Raw genomic sequence first — 17,858 nt, 5'->3', positions numbered from 1 at the left:
CCCGCATTCAGGGCCGACGTCGGCCTCCCAGCGTGACCGCGGCTGTGGCAGGGCCCCTCTCCTCAGGAGCGAACCTGGCTCTGTACGAACAGCAGGAGCGGCTTCTGGGCGGGGGGGGGGGGGGGGGTCGCTCCCAGTTGCACCGTCGGGGCCGCGGAGTGCCCAGGGCAAGGCCGGGTGGGGCAGGGGCTCGGGAAGGAGGCGCAGGCGGTCTCATAAATAACCTCTTTATTGCATATGGCTATTCCGGGCGCCCGGCCGTGGGGCCACGTACACTGCACTCGCGTGCGCGGCGGACACATCCGGGCCCAGAGTCCATGTGGTGGGGAGACCAGGCGTGCACCAAGGAGAGCACTGTCGCGTGAGCCAACGCGTCGGTAGCAAAAAATAGTTTAGATTTGGGGGGGGGGGTCAGGCAAAATGTACAGAGACTCCATATTGTACAGTGTCAAGTTTAGCAAACATAACATTTACACATTTTGGTTCCATTCTGTAAACTAAATTAAGAAGGTGAATATTGCATATGCCTTTTTCTTCTTTTGAAATGTACAGGATAGAGGAAAAGTCTCTTTCGTATCGTTTCTTGCTCCTGCTTCAAGGGGCGGAAAGGCCCGGCCACTGCCCGGCACCGGCCGTCGGGACCCCCAGTCCGGGTGGTCCCGGGCCAGAGGGCCGGCCGCGTCTGCCCCGCACAGAGCCGCAGGGGTCCCGGCAGTGACCCGAGCGCCACCTACATTCACTCCGTCTCACTCCACAGCCGTGTCCCCGCCCCCCCCCCCCCCGGCCACGGAACAGTTTTAAGACATCGAACTTTTTGGTCTTCCTCTAAAAAAGCCTCATTTGTACGAATGCATTATTCTCTACGCTATGGATCTATGTATTTATACCCCCCCATCACACCTCCAGTGGATTCTGGGCGGCCCCCGGCCCGGGCAGTCCTCGGCGGGCCCGGGTGGAGGGCAGCCCCTGACCGCGGCCCGCAGCTCCCGCCGTCCAGCTGGGCCTCTGGACACTGACCGCGACCGTGCCAGACACTGAGGCCACCGCGTCCACGCCAGCTGCCCCCGGCTGGCCGGCAAGCGTGCGTCCTGGGAGTGCCCGTGCTCGGCCCTCCCGGGCCTGCCAGACCCGCCACGTGGATTTTTGGTTGCAGAGACGCAGGCCGAGGGGGGAGCAGGCAGCGGCGTGTGGGCCGCCGTGAGGCCGAGTCTTTCGCGACGTGAAGTACCTACGCGAAGCCCAGGGAGAGAGTCGGCCGTCAGCCAGAGGTCACAGCAGAGGCTCATGGCCCGCCGACCCCTGCCCCACGGCCTGGACGGACGACGGTTTCCAAGTGTCGAAGGATTCGGTCACGGGAGCTCGGGGGCGAAGCTGGCGTCTCCAGGGCCCTGCCAGGCGCCGGCTCACAGCCCGCGGGCCCGGCACTGGGCCAGCCCGAGCTCTCCCGCCAACTGAGGTAGGATTGTGGCAATCTTCGAGGGATGCCCCCGGGGCTGGCCCCCCCCCCCCCGAGGGTCCGCTGGGCTTTGCCAACAGGAAGTCGGGGGCCAGGGAAGCCCCTCCGAGAACATCCACTCTGCCAGGAGCACGGCGGCCCAGGCTCGCGTGGTGCAGAAACAAACGCCAAGTGTCCGCAGGGGTGCGTGTCCGAGGGCTGCGGAGGGGCTGAGGAGCGACCCCGGGAGACGTGAGCAGCTTGGTGCGGGGTCCGCTGGGGGCGCCGTCGGCCCTGGCCGCCAGTCACTCTGGAAGAGAAGCAGAACGGTCAGTGTGGGCGGGGAAGTTGTGACTCTCCTGGGCACCGGGGGCATCCCAGAGGCAGAGCTTGGCCGGGCCGGGGGGACCAGCCACACACAGGGAGGGGAGGGGGCAGCCGGGTGGAGCCCCAGCCCCACCCAAATTCCCGGGTTCTGGGACCCCCCCGGGCCCCAGGGGCCCCGTCTAGGCTGCAGCGTCCAGGTTCCTGGGCTTGTCCCCGACGGCTCACCCTCCCGGGAGAACGTCTGCGCCCAGCACAACGGGGCCCATTCCAGGCCCCCCGAGGGTCCATCAGCCCCTCACCCCTGGCAGCCTGTTGGTCCCAGGCTGCCTCCCTGGAGGGGCTCACCGTGCCCCCACGAGAAGCTGACCTGGGCCGGAGCAATAGCACAGCGGGTAGGGCGTTTGCCTTGCGCGAGGCCGACCCGGGTTCAATCCCCGGCATCCCATATGGCCCCCGAGCACCGCCAGGAGTAATTCCTGAGTGCAGAGCCAGGAGCGACCCCTGAGCACAGCCGGGTGTGACCCAAAAAGAAAAGAAAAAGACAACAAGAAGCTGCCCAGAGAGCGGTGACCCCAGCGGCCGCGAAACCCGTCTCAAAGACTGCCACAGCTGCTGGCCCTGGCCGTGGGGCGCAGGAGCACCCCGCTGAGACAGACCCCGTCTCGTGCCACCTGCCCCGGCACACGAGCCAGTGTGGTGCCCACCCCTGATCCCCGCGCCCCGAGCCCCAAACCGAGCAACATGCCACATGGCGACCCCGGGGCGGTTCCCAACCTGCACCCGCAGAGCGAGGCTGACCCAAGCCTCTCCTCTCGGACCCCAGACTCGGCCCCTGCCGCGGACATGCTCCCGCAGAACAAGCCACGGGCGAGGCCCAGTGCCCAGCCCCGCCCCCACAGCCGCTCGGCCACAGCCTGAGGGCGGGACAGAGCACCCACCTGGGGAGAGCTCCCCTCCAGTCCCCGGGCGCAGAGCCGCCGCACCCAGGGGTCAGAGCTGGCCCCCGCAGGGGGGAAAGAGCCAGGCTGGAACCCAGGACTGAGCGATCCCCCCGCCTTGCTTCCCCCACCTGCCCGCAAACCTGCCCCGTCCATCCAGGGCTGCTGAGACCCCGGTACCCCCTGGGTGCGCCAGCCCCAGCCAGCACTAAGCACGTGTCCCTCCGGCAGAAGGGGAGGGCGAGCACGGAGAAAGCCAACTCGGGTAACGCGGGGCGGGGCAGCCAACTCGGCCCCAGGAACCGGCCAGCCGGGATAGCCCCCGGGGGCAGCCGGGCTGGGGAGAGAAGATACTCAGTCTCCCGCCACGGGGAGTCACGGAGCCACGGAGTCACAGGGTCACGGAGTCACGGGAAGTCACGGAAAGTCACAGAGAGCCATGGAAAGTCATGGAGTCACCGGGAGTCACGGGAGTCACGGGGAGTCCATGTACAGCCCGTGGAGAGTGTGGGTAAAGCCCCTACGTGCTTCACGGAGGTCCTGCACTGTTCATGTGGAGCCCACGTATAGTCGTGCAGACAGTCCCATGAAGGGCGCATGTAGTATTCCTGCACAACCGCATGTTGTCATGGAGTTTCAGAGTTCATGTACAATCCATGTAGTCTCACACACATACACAGTCCCATGGAGAAGCCACTTATAATCCACAGGCACTCCATGGAATGGTCACGCAGAGCCACAGAGCCCATGTACTATCCCTGTGCAGTTCACACGCAGCCTGTGTAGAATCCACATACAGTCCATATAGAATCCATGCAGAGTCCAGGTACAGTCCCATGCAGTCCTGTGCAGTCCGTGTACAATCCAAGCCTCGTGCAGTGTCTGTGCAGAATCCACGGAGTGGTCATGCAGGATCCCACGCACACACACGTACAGCTCCTGTGCATCCCATGTCAGTGCACATACAGTCCACAGGGGTCCACGTACAGTCCGTGGACATTCTGCTCAGTAGAGCCCCTGCCAAGTCACGCACTGTCCCTGTCGGGCCCGGCCAGTTCACGCGGCGCCACCGTGTCCACAGCTTCCCGAGGCTCCTGAGCTCGGGGCGGTGCAGAGCGGAGCGGGGGTCACTGTGTCACCATGAGCACGCGTGGGCGGGCCCGTCCAGTGACCACGCGAGGGGCGCTGCAGACACAGGACCCCCACACACCTAGGGCCAGTCTCCACGTCCAGTAGTGGCCACAACCACCAGGCCAGGACCCCTCCGGGGAGCGCCCAGCACAGAGCAGAGGAAACACAGAAACTACCGCGAGCTGGCGGCTCCGGGCTGAGCACTCGGCCTAGAGCAGAGCACTCGGAACGTATTTAGAAGACGGCAAGGTGGGGTGAGATAAGAGAGGCGGTTCCAGGAAAAACGGCCGCCGGCCCTTCCTGCAAACTAAGGCAAGCGGGGCCCAGGTGCCGCCGAGGGACAGGCCGGGGCCGGGGGCTGAGTGCCCACTCCAGCAGCTGACCGCGCCTGCCTCCTGCCAGCCTCGGGGCGTTCCAGGGGACACTGAGGCCGCAAACGGGAGGGTGGGGCAGAGCTGGCCGAACACACCAGCACTGGGCGGCCTGCAGGGCCTGGCCCGGACAGTGGGCGCAGGCGAGCCCCACTCCCTCCTGCAGTGCACACTGGGGGCTTCCCGAGACCCTCGGGCCTCTCCGAGCTCCTCCCCCACCCCACGGGGCCCCCTCCCCGCCATCTACTACCAGGCTCTGGGGGAGGGGAGGACTAGGACAAGGGAACACGTGTGTGGCTGGGACACGCGTGCAGCTGGACAGGAGTGGGCGCGAGGCTCACGTGACAGGAGTGGGGGCACGGCCCACAGATCCCCTGCAGCTCTGACCCCGGGGCAAGGGGGCCGGCCGCCACACACACCCTCCCGGCCCCTCCCTCCCCTGCCCTGCTCCAGCCGCCAGTGGAGGGCTAACACAGGCTCTCTCCTCCCCTCTCTCCCTCCCTCTCTCCTCAGCCCTCCCTACCCCTCCATCCCTCTCTTCCTCTCTTCCTCCCTCTCCCTCTCTTTCTTCCTCTCTCTCCCCCCTCCATCCCTCCCTCTCTCTCTCCCTCTCCTTCCTCCTCCCTCTCTACCCCTCCTGCCCTCCCCTCCCCCTCTCCTGGGGTCCCACCTGGAGGCGGCCAGGGGACATGAGGCAGGAGTGAGCAGGCCTCCAGACGCACTGCCCGTGCTGAGTCCCTGCCCCCCTCCAGCCCTCTCTGAATTCTAAGCAGATCCCAAGCTACAAGGCGACAAGGGCTACAATTATCTCCTGACACCCGTCAGAACACGGCGTCTCCATCACCCCCCGAATCCACGTCGCTCGGCTCCCCCAGGTTTGGAGCTGGAGTCGGCTTGGAATTTAGATGTGAAAAAAAGAAAGAAAAAAAAAAAAAAACAGACGATTTCAGCACTTCCAAATCCACAAAGAGAGCGGCTGGCGTGGAAACATCCGGGCCAGGCAGAGGTGCTGGCCGCGCGGAGGCAGACGCGTCTCACCAGCCCCCACACCTGCGTGACCGAGATGGGACACGGCGCCAGCAGCTGCGCTTCCTCCCCACGTCAGCCACGTCTCCTTGCCAGCGCCCTCGCGGGAAGCCCGACACGCTCAGAGCCGGCCGGCCAGCACGCGAGGCATCAGTCACCTGGGGCCCGGGCTCCGCCGCGGGGGCCTGCAGCCCTTCCCGACACTCACAGCCCCCTGCGCCCGGGGCCTCCTGGCAGTGTCCCCGCCCCGGGGAGAGCAGTGAGGCCTCGGGGCTGGTCACTCGCTCGTGCGTCCTCGCGCCTGAGGGCACGGCCAGCACGGCCCTCTGTCGTCACGGGCCCAGGGGGGCAGCTGTCCAGTGCCCAGTTCTGCCCAGCCACTGCGACTGCTCGGGTCTGTGGACACCCAAGCCTCAGCCCCCTGCTCCGAACCATCTGCCACGGACCTGCCCACCCACCCCCGGAACTGCCGTGTCCCCCGGCACCGCGCCCCCAAACACCCGTCCCCTGGGCCCCCCGAGTTCCCCCGAGGCTCACCAGCCAGCGCCAGTCGGGCAGCTGGGACTCAGCGGCCGCCAGCCCGCGATGACCCCGGGACACTCAGCCGGCCTCCCCCGCGCAGACGGGACGCGGAGCCCCTCTCCGGGTGCCAGATCTGATAGCAGCGGGAACGCTCCAGACCCGGGCTTCCAAAGGGGCGCTGGGCCGTCGGGACAGAGGGTCCATCATGCCAGCCCTGCCGTGAGCCCGCGCCAGCCGTGCCGGGACTAAGCTTTCCCGCGTGGGAAAGGGGCCGAGGGCCGGGCCAGACGCCTCGGTCTGCCCTGTGGGCCGCTGGGCCCTCCTGCAGAGCTGTGTCCCCCAGGCCAGCGTGGCGGCCAGGGTGCGGGGTCCGAAGTCAGTGCCCACTGCCCGCCGGCGTCCCTCGGGCCCAGGGGCGAGGCCGTCCCTGCTGCAGCGCCCTGGGCTGTGTGCGAGGCTGAGGCGGGGGCTCGGGGCCTGCCCACTGTCCAGCCGCGCGTCAGTGAACCAGCAACCGGAGACCCCTGCCCCTCCGCCGTGTCCCTGCCCGGGGGGCCACCAGGAAAGGGAGCGGCACAGGACCTTCACTCAGAAAGCTGCACACGTGCCTGTGTGCAGTGAGTGTGCACATCTGTGCAGTATGTGTGCATTGTGTACATGCACGTGTGCAGTGAATGTGCATGCATGTGTGCGTGTGTGCACATGTGTGCAGTGTGTATGCGTGCAGTGTGTACATGCACATGTGCACGTGTGCAGTGAATGCGTGCATGCATGTGTGCGTGTGTGCGCACATGTGTGCAGTATGCCCGTGTATGCAGTGTATGTGTATGTGTGCACATGTGTCTGCATGTGTGTGCACATGTATGCAGTTCATGCATGCAGCATGCAGCATATGTGTGGGCTTGTATGTGTGTTACCAGACCTGCACACTTCCGGAACACCCGGTCTGTGCCCAGGGAACGGGTCCAAGCAGGCCCCTTGTTATCTCACTAAGACAAGAGCTGTCATTGGCAGGAAAGCTCACAAGGCAGAAAAAAAAAATGAAGCCTGTGGTTTGTCAAGCAACCTCCCTGCCGCGCTAAAAATATTCACCGTCTGCGCTCTCCAGCCCGGGTGACGTCCCCACAGGGGGCAGCCGGACTGTCCTCTGCACACACGGACACGGCCTCTGACCGGGGAGAGGAATAAAGGGCCTTTATCAGACAAAGTCGCGGCACGCGCGCTAGGTGGCGAGCTTATCTAATCGGCCCTGTCCACACAGAAAAGCCAATTTTAGAATAAAATTCCCACCCAGAGGCGGCGCCGAGATAGCCCACACCCGCCGGCCACACAATGAAGCTCCTGCGGAGACGCAGAGGTGTGGCCGCTCGCAGGGGACCGCGCACAGCCGGCCCTCCGACTGACAAGGCCTGTCCGCTCGGACCGCCCACCTCTGCCCCACGCGCCACAAGCTCCGGCCTTTGTCACCCGCCACCGATGCCAACTGCAAGCGGTGCCCAGGCGGCTCTGGCCCCAGCAGAGCCGAGCGGGTGCGGCACAGCCCACCTGACTCCTCCCCCGACTCCTCCCCCTGTCAGCCCCGCCCATCACCTTCCCGAAGGGCCCGCCCCAGCCCGGGCAGGACGGAGCCTTAGCACACGCGTGCTCACGGGGGTCTGCAGGGCCCCTCTCTGCCTCCCCCGGGCACGGCACAAGCTCCCGTGAAGGACACTGCACCACAGCCGGGTGCGCGAGGCTGGCTGGGCGCTGCCCTCTGCCTCCTGAACGGGCCTGGCCGTCCGGCCCCCAGGGTCCCGAGCTGCTGGCCTCTGCCCACGCCCCAGGACCAACACCTGCTGCTGTCGGGCTGCCCCGCTGCAGGAGACCGCTGCGGCGCTCCGCAGACCCCCTGGGCCGCCCCGACACAGCAGGGCAGGAAGGGGCAGCCTGTCCCTCAGGCTGGTCTCTGGGCCAGCAGGGCGCTCTCACCAGGATGACCCCCACGGGCTCCGCCACGCCCCGACTCCCCGGCTCTCCTGCCGACTCGGGCCCTGAACTCCGAGCCGAGTGCCCCTTGCCGTGGGCCCACCTCGGGTACCGCCCACGGATTCCACCAGCCGCGGCTGCCTGGTGCCAGGCCTCCTCGGCAGGGCTGTGCCAGCTTCCATTCTGCTGCTAGAGGGGTACGCCGCGGGTGCTGGCTGGGCTGCACGCCTTCCCTCGTAGGGGTGGCTGGGCCCCCCACTGACCCAGGCCCTCAGGCCAGCCCCCAGACGCCCCTACCTGCCACCCGCAGCCACAGGAGCGGAGAAGCAGAAAGTCCCCGAAACCGCACACCCACGGCTCAGGCTCGGGCGGCCCCACTGCCAGGCGGGAAGGCTGGGCTGCCGGGCGCCACGCGGGTACCTGGCCCCTCCGCAGTGAGAGTCACCGGGGGCAGCGGAGAGGAGGACGCGCCTCCCGCCTCCCGGCTGCCTGGGACGTTTTCAGGCCACACCCCCCACAGAAGCCCCAGAAGCCCTGGGCCACGCAGAACCCATCCAGGCAGTATCCCGGTGTGCCCGATTTGGGGGTCTGCTGCCTGAGGAGCAGAGGAAGGTCCTGCCTGGCTCCCGCAGGACCCCAGTGCCCTCAGGCTCCCCCTTATTCTCCGACCCCCACAGCTGCAAGCTGGCAGCTCTGCAGACAGACAGGGTGGGTGGGAAGGGGGCACAGTGCCCCCACCGGCCCTGAGTATTGGGGGCTGAGCTGGGCAGCAGTGCGGAGTCGGGGGGGAGGGGAGGGCTGTAAGAAGGGTGCCACGGAGCCCAAGAGGCACCCCCCAGCCCCACCATCCCCCTCAGCGTCCACGGCACGCCCTTCCCTCCCAGCCTCACCTTTCACCACCGCCGCCTCCTTCAGGTGATGCGACAGGAAGTCGATGCTGGCGTAGGTGTTGGGGGCAGGCAGGGCGCCTGGCCCGGGGCCCCCCACGGCACCGATGAGCCCCCCGAGGCTGCGGGTCCGGCCCCAGGTGCCTTTCTCCGGGGGCAGCTGGTCACGCACGTCGATGGCGATGTAGTTGAGCCCGTTCTGGAAGCCCGCCGAGGTCTCCCGCCGCATGGGCGCGCCGCTGCCGCCGGGGCAGCCCACCAGGGCCCCCGCGGGACCCGCCGTCCAGGGCCGCGTGGCCAGCGGCGGCTGCAGGTGGCGCGGGGACGTGGGGGGCTCGTGGCCCGCGCCGGGGCCGCCCTCGCTGCCCTTCCTGAGCGACACGTTCTCCACCGAGGCCGAGTTGTGGCGCTTGGGCGCATGCGCGAAGGACGGGGACACGGGCGTGACGGTGGTGGTGGACGAGAAGGTCTCGGAGCTGTGGCGTCGCCGGCCGCCCTGCGGGTCGGCGCGGATGACCTTGGCGCCGCGGTGCGGGTCGGCGGTCTGGCCACCCTGCAGGAAGGCCTCCAGGCCGGACACCTGCTCCATCAGGCTGCGCCGCTTCACGCCCGACGTGGGGCTGCCCGCGCGCGCGCCCTCGGGCTTGGGGGGCGCGGCGATGGGCTGCGGCGGCGTGGCGGCCACGCCGAAGGCCATCTCGGTGTAGTCGCCGTGGTCCCCGGGCTCGGCCTGCGCGGGCAGGCGGTACAGCTCCCCGGGCGAGGGCGGCGGCAGGGCCGCGCGCAGAGGGGCCGCCGAGGGCGCGGCCGGGCGCGGGGGCAGCGGCGGGCACGGGGACGAGGCGTCTGGGGAGCCCGCGGGGCCGGGCCGGGGCGACCTGGGCGAGCTGAAGTCCAGGTTCATGTAGTCGGACAGCGGCGAGCGCTGGCGGCTGTCGCTGCTGGTGCCCGGCGTGCCCGAGCCCAGCGACGACGCGGGGCTGCTGGCAGAGAGCAGCGAGCAGGACGAGGCGGCCGAGGCCAGCAGCGACGGCGCGGGCGGCGAGGGGCGCGCGCCCGCCTCCCCGAAGTCAATGTTGATGTACTCGCCGGGGCTCTGGGGCTCGGGGGGCAGCGGGGTCTCGTGCATGCACGGCAAGGTCTGGAGGCCATCCAGGGACAGGCGAGTGGGGCGCACGGCGCGGCCGCGCGGGGTGGCGAGGCCCTCGGGGCGCGCGCTGGGCAAGGGGCGCCCGGGGGCGGGGACGGCAGGGTGTGGGGGCGCGCCCGCGGGGGCGGCGGGGGGCTCCGGCCTCTCCTCCTCCAGGATGCGGCCCACGGGTGAGCTCATGAGCACGTAGTGGTCCTGGTCGGCGGCGTAGGGGTGCGCGGCCTTGTAGGCGCGCGTCAGGGAGCTGTAGCAGGCGTCCCCGCCGCCGTGGCCATGGCCGTAACCGGCGGCCGAGAAGAAGTCGGGTGGGGTCCCCGCGGGGCCCGCGTCGCTGGGGGACATGTTGAGGTAGTCGCCGCTGGACAGCAGCTTGGAGTCGGGCGGCTCCATGGACATCCTGGAGCCGCACCACATGCGCACGTAGCCGCTGTCCTCGGGGGAGCTGGCCGGCGGGAAGGCCCGGCCCAGGGCGGCCAGCGCCGAGGCGGGTGTGGGCCCCGGCGCGGCGGCCCCGCGGGGCTGCAGGATCTGCTGCGGCGCCGACACGCTGGTGGGGCTCATGGGCACGTACTCGTCGGCCCGGCCCGCCGCTGGCCCCCGCAGCGCGGCGCCGGGGGTCATGGGCACGTAGCCGTCGTCGGGGCCCAGGTGGCCGCTGGAGCCGCGGTGCGAGGCGATCTCGATGTCGCCGTAGTCCTCGGGGTAGGGGCGGTAGGCCACCTGGGGCGAGGACGCGGGGCAGGAGGGGCAGAGGCGGCCGGCGCTGCCCGCGAAGGTGGCCCGCACCAGCGTGTGCTCGTCCAGCGAGGCGGAGGACGGCTGCGGCGCTGGGCGCTGGCGCGCGGGCGTGGTCAGCGAGTAGGTCCGCTTGCGCAGGCCGCGCTCGGGGTCCGGGGAGTCGCCGGACACCCGGCGGTAGGCGCGGCCGCAGCGGCTCAGCGGCCGGTCCATGGTCATGTAGCCGTACAGCTCCCCGCCGGGGCCGTCGCGCGCGGGCGGGGTCTCGGCCACGGACTCGGGCGTGTCACTGCGGTGGCTGCCGCAGGCCCGCAGGTCGCCGGGGCTGGAGCCGGACTCGTCCAGGGACATGAAGCCGGGGTCGCTGGGCGAGCCCGAGGCGGATGCGCTGCCGCTGGAGGGGCGCGGCGCGGCGGGGTGCGCGGGGTGCGGCAGCGGCGGGGGCGCGCCGGGCGCGGGCGGGTAGGAGCCCGAGCCGTGGCCGCTGCTGGACGACAGGCTGCCGGGGCTGGCGGCGGCCGGGGGCGAGTGCGCGGCCACGGGCATGGACATGGAGCGGCTGTGCTGCAGCGCGCCCCCTGCGGGCGGCAGCGGCCCCTTGCCGGCGCGGCCGCCGCTCAGCGTGTGCGAGCGGCTCAGGGGCGCGCGCGCCGGCCCGGGGCTCAGGGGGCTGCCCGCCGCGGAGCCCGGCCGCCCCGCCGCCGCGCCCCCCGCGCCCGCCGCGCCGCCGTCGCCCTCGCTGGCCGTGCGCACCCGGCAGGCGCCGCCCGGCGCGGCGGGCGGCGTGGCGGCCAGGCTGTCGGTGCGCGAGCGGCGCACCAGGCCCGTCTGGCTGGGCGGCAGGTTGACCAGGTGGTGGTGGCGGCGCGCGCCGGGCACGCTGATGGGGTGCGTGGCCGACGAGCCCGACGACTGGCTCTTGCTGCGCGGGCGGAACTCGAAGAGCTCCTTGAGCGCCTTCATGGCCTCCAGGATAGTCTCGTGGATGTTCTGCGCCACCACCGAGTCGTCGGCCTGCATCCACAGTTCGCCGGGGCCCGTGACGGCCGAGCGGCCCACCTCCACGAAGAAGAAGCTGTCCGAGTGGCCGCAGCGCCGGATGTTCATGAGCTGCAGCGTCACGGCCGGCTGCTCGCAGTTGAGCTTCACGAAGCCGATGGTGCGCGCCGACAGGCACAGGCGGTACACGCCCGTCAGGTTCTTGCTCTGGCCCAGGCCCTTGGGCTTCAGGGTCACCTGCCACACCTCGCGGTAGGCGGCCGCGCCGGGCGCCCCCGGCCCGTAGCTGTCATCGGCCGAGCCGCCCAGCGCGCCGGGCAGCGAGGCGCTGCAGGACGCGGCCAGGGCGGCGGGGGGCGCGGCGGCCGCGCGGCCCTCGCTCAGCAGCTCGGTGAGCGCGCGGTACCAGCCCTCCTGCTCCTGCTCGTTCTCAGCCGCCACGGCGAAGTACTCGTCCTTGGTGTAGAGCGCGATGAGGTACTTGTGCTTGGCGTCGGCGCGCTTGTTGACGTTGAGGCAGCAGTCCAGCGCGATGACCCGCTTCGGCGCGCCCGCCTTGCTCCGCCACTTCTTCTCGCTCTCGTAGTACTCGAGCCGCGGCGGCCCCGCGCCCGCCTCGTCGCCGCCCGCGCCGGGCCCGCGCAGCACGAAGAAGCGCTTGTGGCCGTGCCGCTGCTTGCGCAGGTAGCCGCACTTGCGCACGCTGTGGTTGTTGTTGTTGTTGTTGTTGTTGAGGTTGGGGCCGTCGCCGCCCGCCGGCCCCGGGGCGCCGTGCCGCGGCGGGCTCGCCATGGCCCGGGGCGAGCGCCGGGGGTGGCTCCCGGGGCCCGCGTCCCCCCCGCGCGCGCGCGCTCGCGCCCCGGGCCCGGGCGGCGTTGGGGGCGGCGGCGGCGGCGGCGGCGGCGGCCGAGGCGCGCGGGGCCGGGGGCGCCCCTGGCCCGGCGGCCTCCGGGGCGCGGCGGGCGGCGCCGCGATCGGGGTCCCGGGCGCGGGGCCGGGCCTAGGGCGCGCCGCGGCGCGCGGAGTCGGGCTGCGCCCGGGCTGTCGGGGTCGGCGCCGGCCCGGGCTGGCCGCGGTGCCCGCCGCGCGGTGAGTAACACATCGCACACCGAGTGACTGAACTAGGAGCAAAACAACATGTGACTCGGCGTTACGCAGCCCCCGCGCCGCCGCCCCGCCCCGCGCGCCCGCATTGGCGCCGCCGCCCCCGACCGACGGCGCGCGCGGCCAATAGGCGGCCGGCGCGGGGGGGCGGGCCGCGCCCCGCACCGCCCCCCTTTCTCCGCGGCCCGCGTTTCCCGCCGCGCCCGCCCCCCGCCGCCGCGCCGGGGCCGCGCGCCCGCCCCCGTTAGCCAGAGGCGCGCTGGGGGCGCCGCCGCCGGGAAGCCGTCCGGGGCGGGGCGGGGGGCGCGGGCGGGGGGGCGCGGCCGCCGCGCGGTGAACCCGGCGCCCCCCCCCCCCCGCCCGCGCCCCCCACCCGCACCGCGGCCCGCGCCCCCCGGCACGCGCGCGCGGCTCCGGGCTCGGGGTGGCGCGCGCGCCCGGCGCGACGGGGGTGCGCCTGGGTGGTGCCCGGGTGCCCGGGCCGCCGGCTTGTTTACGAGCATCGCGGTGGTCACCGGGCAGCGCAGGGCCCGCCGCGGCGCAGCGGCGCGGGCACGGGCGCGGGAGGGGCGCGGGCGCGGCGGCCCCCCATCCCGGCCCCCAGTTCCGCGGGCGGGTTCGGGGGAAGTTGAGCGCGTCTGCCCGGGAGGTAACCGGAGAAAGCCGGGAGGACGAGCCGGCGGCCGAAAGGCAGTTTCCATGGTGCCGAGAGAGGGCGGGCTCGGCCGGGCCCCGCGCGGGCTCCCTTGGGCGCTGCCCGCCGGGCTGCGGGCGCCCCCCGGAAGGGCCTGCAAGGTGCCGCCGCTCCGGGCTGAGGCGATTTCCGAGTCTGAGCGGAACAACCACGGCGAGCAGGAGACCCCGACCCCCAAAGCACCACACACACACACACACACACACACACACACACACCCGCACTCGCGGGCGCGCGCGCACACACACACACACACACACACACACACATCTCCGGGAAGAAAATACTGCACTACACAACAAACCCTTCTCTGCTTCTTTTTAAAATTGTTTTCATGAAATGAACTGGAACCATTAATGTTGGGGGTTTTTGTGGGTTTTTTTTTTTTCAGTCCTGGAAATTTGTCTTTGAATGTCCTCTGTGGTTGGCAAGAGTCTTCGTTTTAAATTTGATGAAATATTCAATCGAACGAAAATAACTGCACTGTGATGTTTGGAAGGGCTGGATGGGGAGTGGTAGTTATAGGAAGCCAAACACTGTTGACACAACTTAGCGTATTTTATTATTTACCATACATGCAGTTACTGGTGAGCATAAATTTAGGACAGTGATGTGGTAAAATTCATAATATGATTTGCCTCAGAGACGTTTATGTAAGGTCAGTCCCCTGTTCTCTTTCTTTTGTTGTGCTGGGGATCAAACCCGGGCCTCCCACTGCAGACAGTGCCCTGCCACCCAGCCTTGGCTTCTGCCCTCTTCGTGGCAAGGCATGCTTGAAAATTGGTCTCTCCGAGTCCTCTCAGTGAGTGTCGGGGTGTGTGTGTCTGATGTACATGCATGTGGGTGCTGTGTATCTGTGATTGTGTGCGTGAGCGTGTGCGCCTCCTGGGTGGGCAGTGACTGCCAAACTCCGGTGCTCTATTCTCTATAGGTGGTATTGCCCGGAAGTGCTCCCTGGGAATGTGCCCACTGGGGGCCGTGGTCCCGTGTCTGCACAGGAGAGCGGTACTGGGGCTGAGCCAGCTGGGTGTCAGTTGGCCCCCCACCTCCCCTTGGTCACAGTGCTGCCTCTGGGAGCATGCTTGGAGCTGACTTTCCCTGCCAACCGTGATGCCCCGTGTCTGCGTGTGTTGGCGAGCTGGTGTCCTCTTTGGGACTGTCCGGTTGCCCGCGATGCCCAGACTGAAGTGCCCGCCACACCAGACACCAGGCAGGTCTCAGCCTTGTACCGCAAGGCTGCGCACCCGTGTGGGCTGCCGGCTCTGCAGTGCCCCCGTCTTCCTCTCTGGGGAGCACCGTCCCTGCCTGTCTGTCACCAAGGAAGCCCTTGATTTATTTATTTAAGGCTCGTTCAACATCTCGTGATTTCCCAACTCTTTCCCCACACTCTTTCGGCAAAAGTCAGCTAATGGCGTCCGCAGAGCTGCAGGCCGCTGGTGGCGCGCTGCCAGCCAGCAGCCTGGGTGAAATTCGTGCTTCCACTCTCGGACCTGCCCCTGGACGTTCCTTCCCTTTCTCGGGACACAAAATGGCCACAGCTTTCAGGCAGGAAGGGTTTTGGCGGCTTTGATTTTCACACCCACCCCCCAATAATTCTGTTGAAGCTTTTCTGGATCATTTTATCAGCAGGGCCGATTTCATAAACACACAAAAATTTAAAATGTTCACCCATGAGAAACAAATAATCCCCACTGGTAATTCTCCTGCGAGGCAGGCGGTCTGTGCCGGAGAGAGGCCCCCACATGGGGCCGGCGCCTTTCCCCTCTGGCTCTCGGCCTCGGGTCAGAGTTTCTGCCGAGTGGAGGCTGAGGAGACTGCGGGCAGGTAACGGGCTTCTGGCGGCCCAGGAGAGCAGCACCCTGGCCGCAGGCAGGGCGGAGAGTGGAGGGTGCTGGGGCGAGCGCGGGCTCGGCACGGCCACCCCCACCCCTTCTCATGGCTGGGAAGAGGGTCCTTCAATGGCTGCATTAAGAAATTTCCCTTCCTCTCGTGAATGAACCGCGGGGAGGCCAGCTTTTCCTCATCTGGCATTCATCAGGAACTTCCTGCACTTTAGCAGCTAGTGGGTTTTTTTTTTCACAAGTATATTTGCTAATATGTTTCAACTGAAATTTCACAAGAATTTTGTAACATGCTAATTCTGTGCAACAGAATGATTTGCATGAGAGAATGTAGCTGCTGTGTCACAGCTCTGGCTTCAGTGACAGGCTGCAGGGAGAGTTGCACAGGCTCCCAGGAAATACTCACAGCTTTCCACATTTGTACTTCAAAGCAACAATATGTTTCAAATAGCTGCTTCAATATTTACTTGCGGGGAGGGGGGATAATCTTGGTTAGTTCAGGACATAAAGGTAAAGCGGGTTGCAATGATTTTTTTTTTTTAGATAATTCTAAAATGCATTTGAAGCAAATGGATACTGTAGAAAATGCTCCTCCTGCAGCAGGGACAGGAGCGCTCACCCCTTATCCGCAGTAGTTTCATCTCAAATATATGTTAAAGAATTACAAGCATCTAAAGAATTCAGAAGTGACTGCAGTTCATAACAAAATCCTCGCGAATTGGAATTCCCTTACCTCTGGGTTCTGTTGTGTTTGCATTTCAAAGTGTATTCCTAGGTTAAAGCAACATCGGGGAGCCATTTCCCCCCAAGGCTCTCGAGATTGAGATGAAAATGTCCAGTGCGTGGCAGTGGCAGCACTTAGCCCCCGCCCCCCAGCAGAAGGCCCCGGGGACCTGGAGACCCCATATCGAGCGGCTGGTGGCTCTGGCTCTGGTGCCAGCCTGGGACATTCTTCTCCCCGTCAGAGCAGAACCAAATCGCTGCTGCTCATCTGTGGCGCGTGAGCACATGGCAGCAACCAGCCCGGACCATGACACAGCTGTATTTTCCGAAGGGCGGGGTGGCCGGTGTCCTTGGCCCGGGTCACGTGCCAGGGAGAGGCAGCGCGGCGCGTGGACCCAGGTTTGTTCAGCCGCCGCCCCCAGCGGGCTGCGGGGAGGGAGAGAGGCGCTGCAGCCTCCCCTGCCTGCCCCAAAGGGGGTGTTCCAGGCTTGCTGGTGCCCCGGGCTGCTGCCGCCCTGGGATCCCACCTCCGGGAGCAGCGCGGTGGCACCAGCTGGGGTGATGCTGCCACCAACCGGCCGAGCCTCGTCCTGAGTCAGCAGCGGCCCCGCCTTTGGGGCGAGGGTGGTCGCAGAGAAGCCGCCCGCCTTTGCTCTGCCCACACCTCAACCGAGCCAGAACCTGGCCCCGAAGCTGAGGCGGGGCGAGGGTGGGCAGGGGAGCCGGGGAGGGAAGTTCCAGGGCTTAATTCTAACCGTGGCACTGAGCTCATTTTCCATGACAGATCCCAGTCCTGCGCTGGAATTGTCCTACATTGTCCCCACAGAAAAGTGTCTCCATCCCTTGACAGTTCTAGAAAGCTCTCCAGCCAACAACAAATTTTTTTTTAATTTAATGTTCCAATGTTACAATGTTACTGGTGCCCGCTCGAGCAAATCGATGGACAACGGGACGACAGTGCTACGGTGCAGTTATAAAGTTGGAACATTATATGATTGAAATCCAATCCTGAACAGCTTTGTAACTATCTCACTGTGACTCAAATTTTAAAGTAAATTGAAATTTAAAAATAAATATAAGTTGCTCTCAAAAATAAATGAATAAATAGATTTTCATTTTTTAAAAAAGCGTCTCAACGCCCAAGTGCGTTGGAACGTTTGCTGATCGAACGGCTTCCACGGAGGCTCATGTGTTTTGCCCGCAGAGTTTTCCCCCACTTTCTCTGCTCCGTTCCCGAGCAGTCTCATTTTTTTTAATAAGCTAAAAACATCTTGAGGGATGTAGTAAAGTGAAATTTGAAATGTATGGGTGGGTAGGGAAGGAAATAGACTTTGAAAACTATACGTGGCCGGACCGTTTTGGAACTCTGAAGAGTGGGGGTCGGCAAATTCCTGCCTGTGACTGGTTTTTGACTGGGGAGGGGGCTTGTTGGGGGCTTTTTACTGGGTTCCAAGTAATTTGAGTGGGTGTGCTCGTGGCTAGCCCTGCCCTGCCGTCCGCCACCCGCCTGCATCAGCTGCATCTCAGGCAGCCGGGGCAGCCTCAGGACTCGGAGAGCGATAGTGCCGGGAGCGGAGTTGCCTTAAGGACACCGGGACCTGATTGCCAGCTTGTTCCCACCAAATATTCCCGTGCGGGAGCAGAAGTGCAAGCCTGTCTGCGGGCGGGGGGCGGGGGGCAGGGGCGGGGGGCGTTTACTAGCATGTCCTGGAGCTGGTGGCGCTGATGCCTAGGTCTGTGGTATAAAAACAAAAAGCAAAGCATCCTGCCATGACGCCCATCCAGTGAGACGGAATCTAACGTGAGAGGCTGGGTCCTCCGTCCTGCACTGGGCCCGGGAGTGGCGCTTCGGCCGTCTGAGCACTGGGGGGGGGAGTCAGCACTGACGTCTGCTGACCACACCACAGCTCCCAACGCAGGCGTCACTCTCGGGGGAAACGGAGGAAGTGTGCGTCCGTGAGGTCCTGCAGTGCCGTGTGACCTGTGGGTGGACAGACGCTCTGTGTG

General features: G+C 66.7%; 1 protein-coding gene across 1 annotated transcript; it reads right to left on the bottom strand.

The window, feature by feature from the left end:
- Nucleotides 1-213: 213 nt before the first annotated feature.
- IRS2 (insulin receptor substrate 2) lies at nt 214-12,321 on the bottom strand. The gene is made up of 2 exons (XM_055133350.1): nt 8,606-12,321; nt 214-1,745 (listed from the first exon to the last, which is right to left on the bottom strand). The coding sequence occupies exons 1-2, from the start codon at nt 12,279-12,281 to the stop codon at nt 1,741-1,743; spliced, it is 3,681 nt and encodes a 1,226-aa protein (XP_054989325.1). The 5' UTR covers nt 12,282-12,321; the 3' UTR covers nt 214-1,740.
- Nucleotides 12,322-17,858: the final 5,537 nt, after the last annotated feature.

Source organism: Sorex araneus, chromosome 1 (assembly GCF_027595985.1).
Source record: "Sorex araneus isolate mSorAra2 chromosome 1, mSorAra2.pri, whole genome shotgun sequence".
NCBI lineage: Eukaryota > Metazoa > Chordata > Mammalia > Eulipotyphla > Soricidae > Sorex > Sorex araneus.
Note: the sequence above shows the minus strand (reverse complement) of the source record. Positions and strands in the feature narration are given on the sequence as shown.

Bases quoted from the DNA above. Each gene is read 5' to 3' on its own strand.
- IRS2 (XM_055133350.1), bottom strand. From the start codon at position 12,281: ATGGCGAGCCCGCCGCGGCACGGCGCCCCGGGGCCGGCGGGCGGCGAC.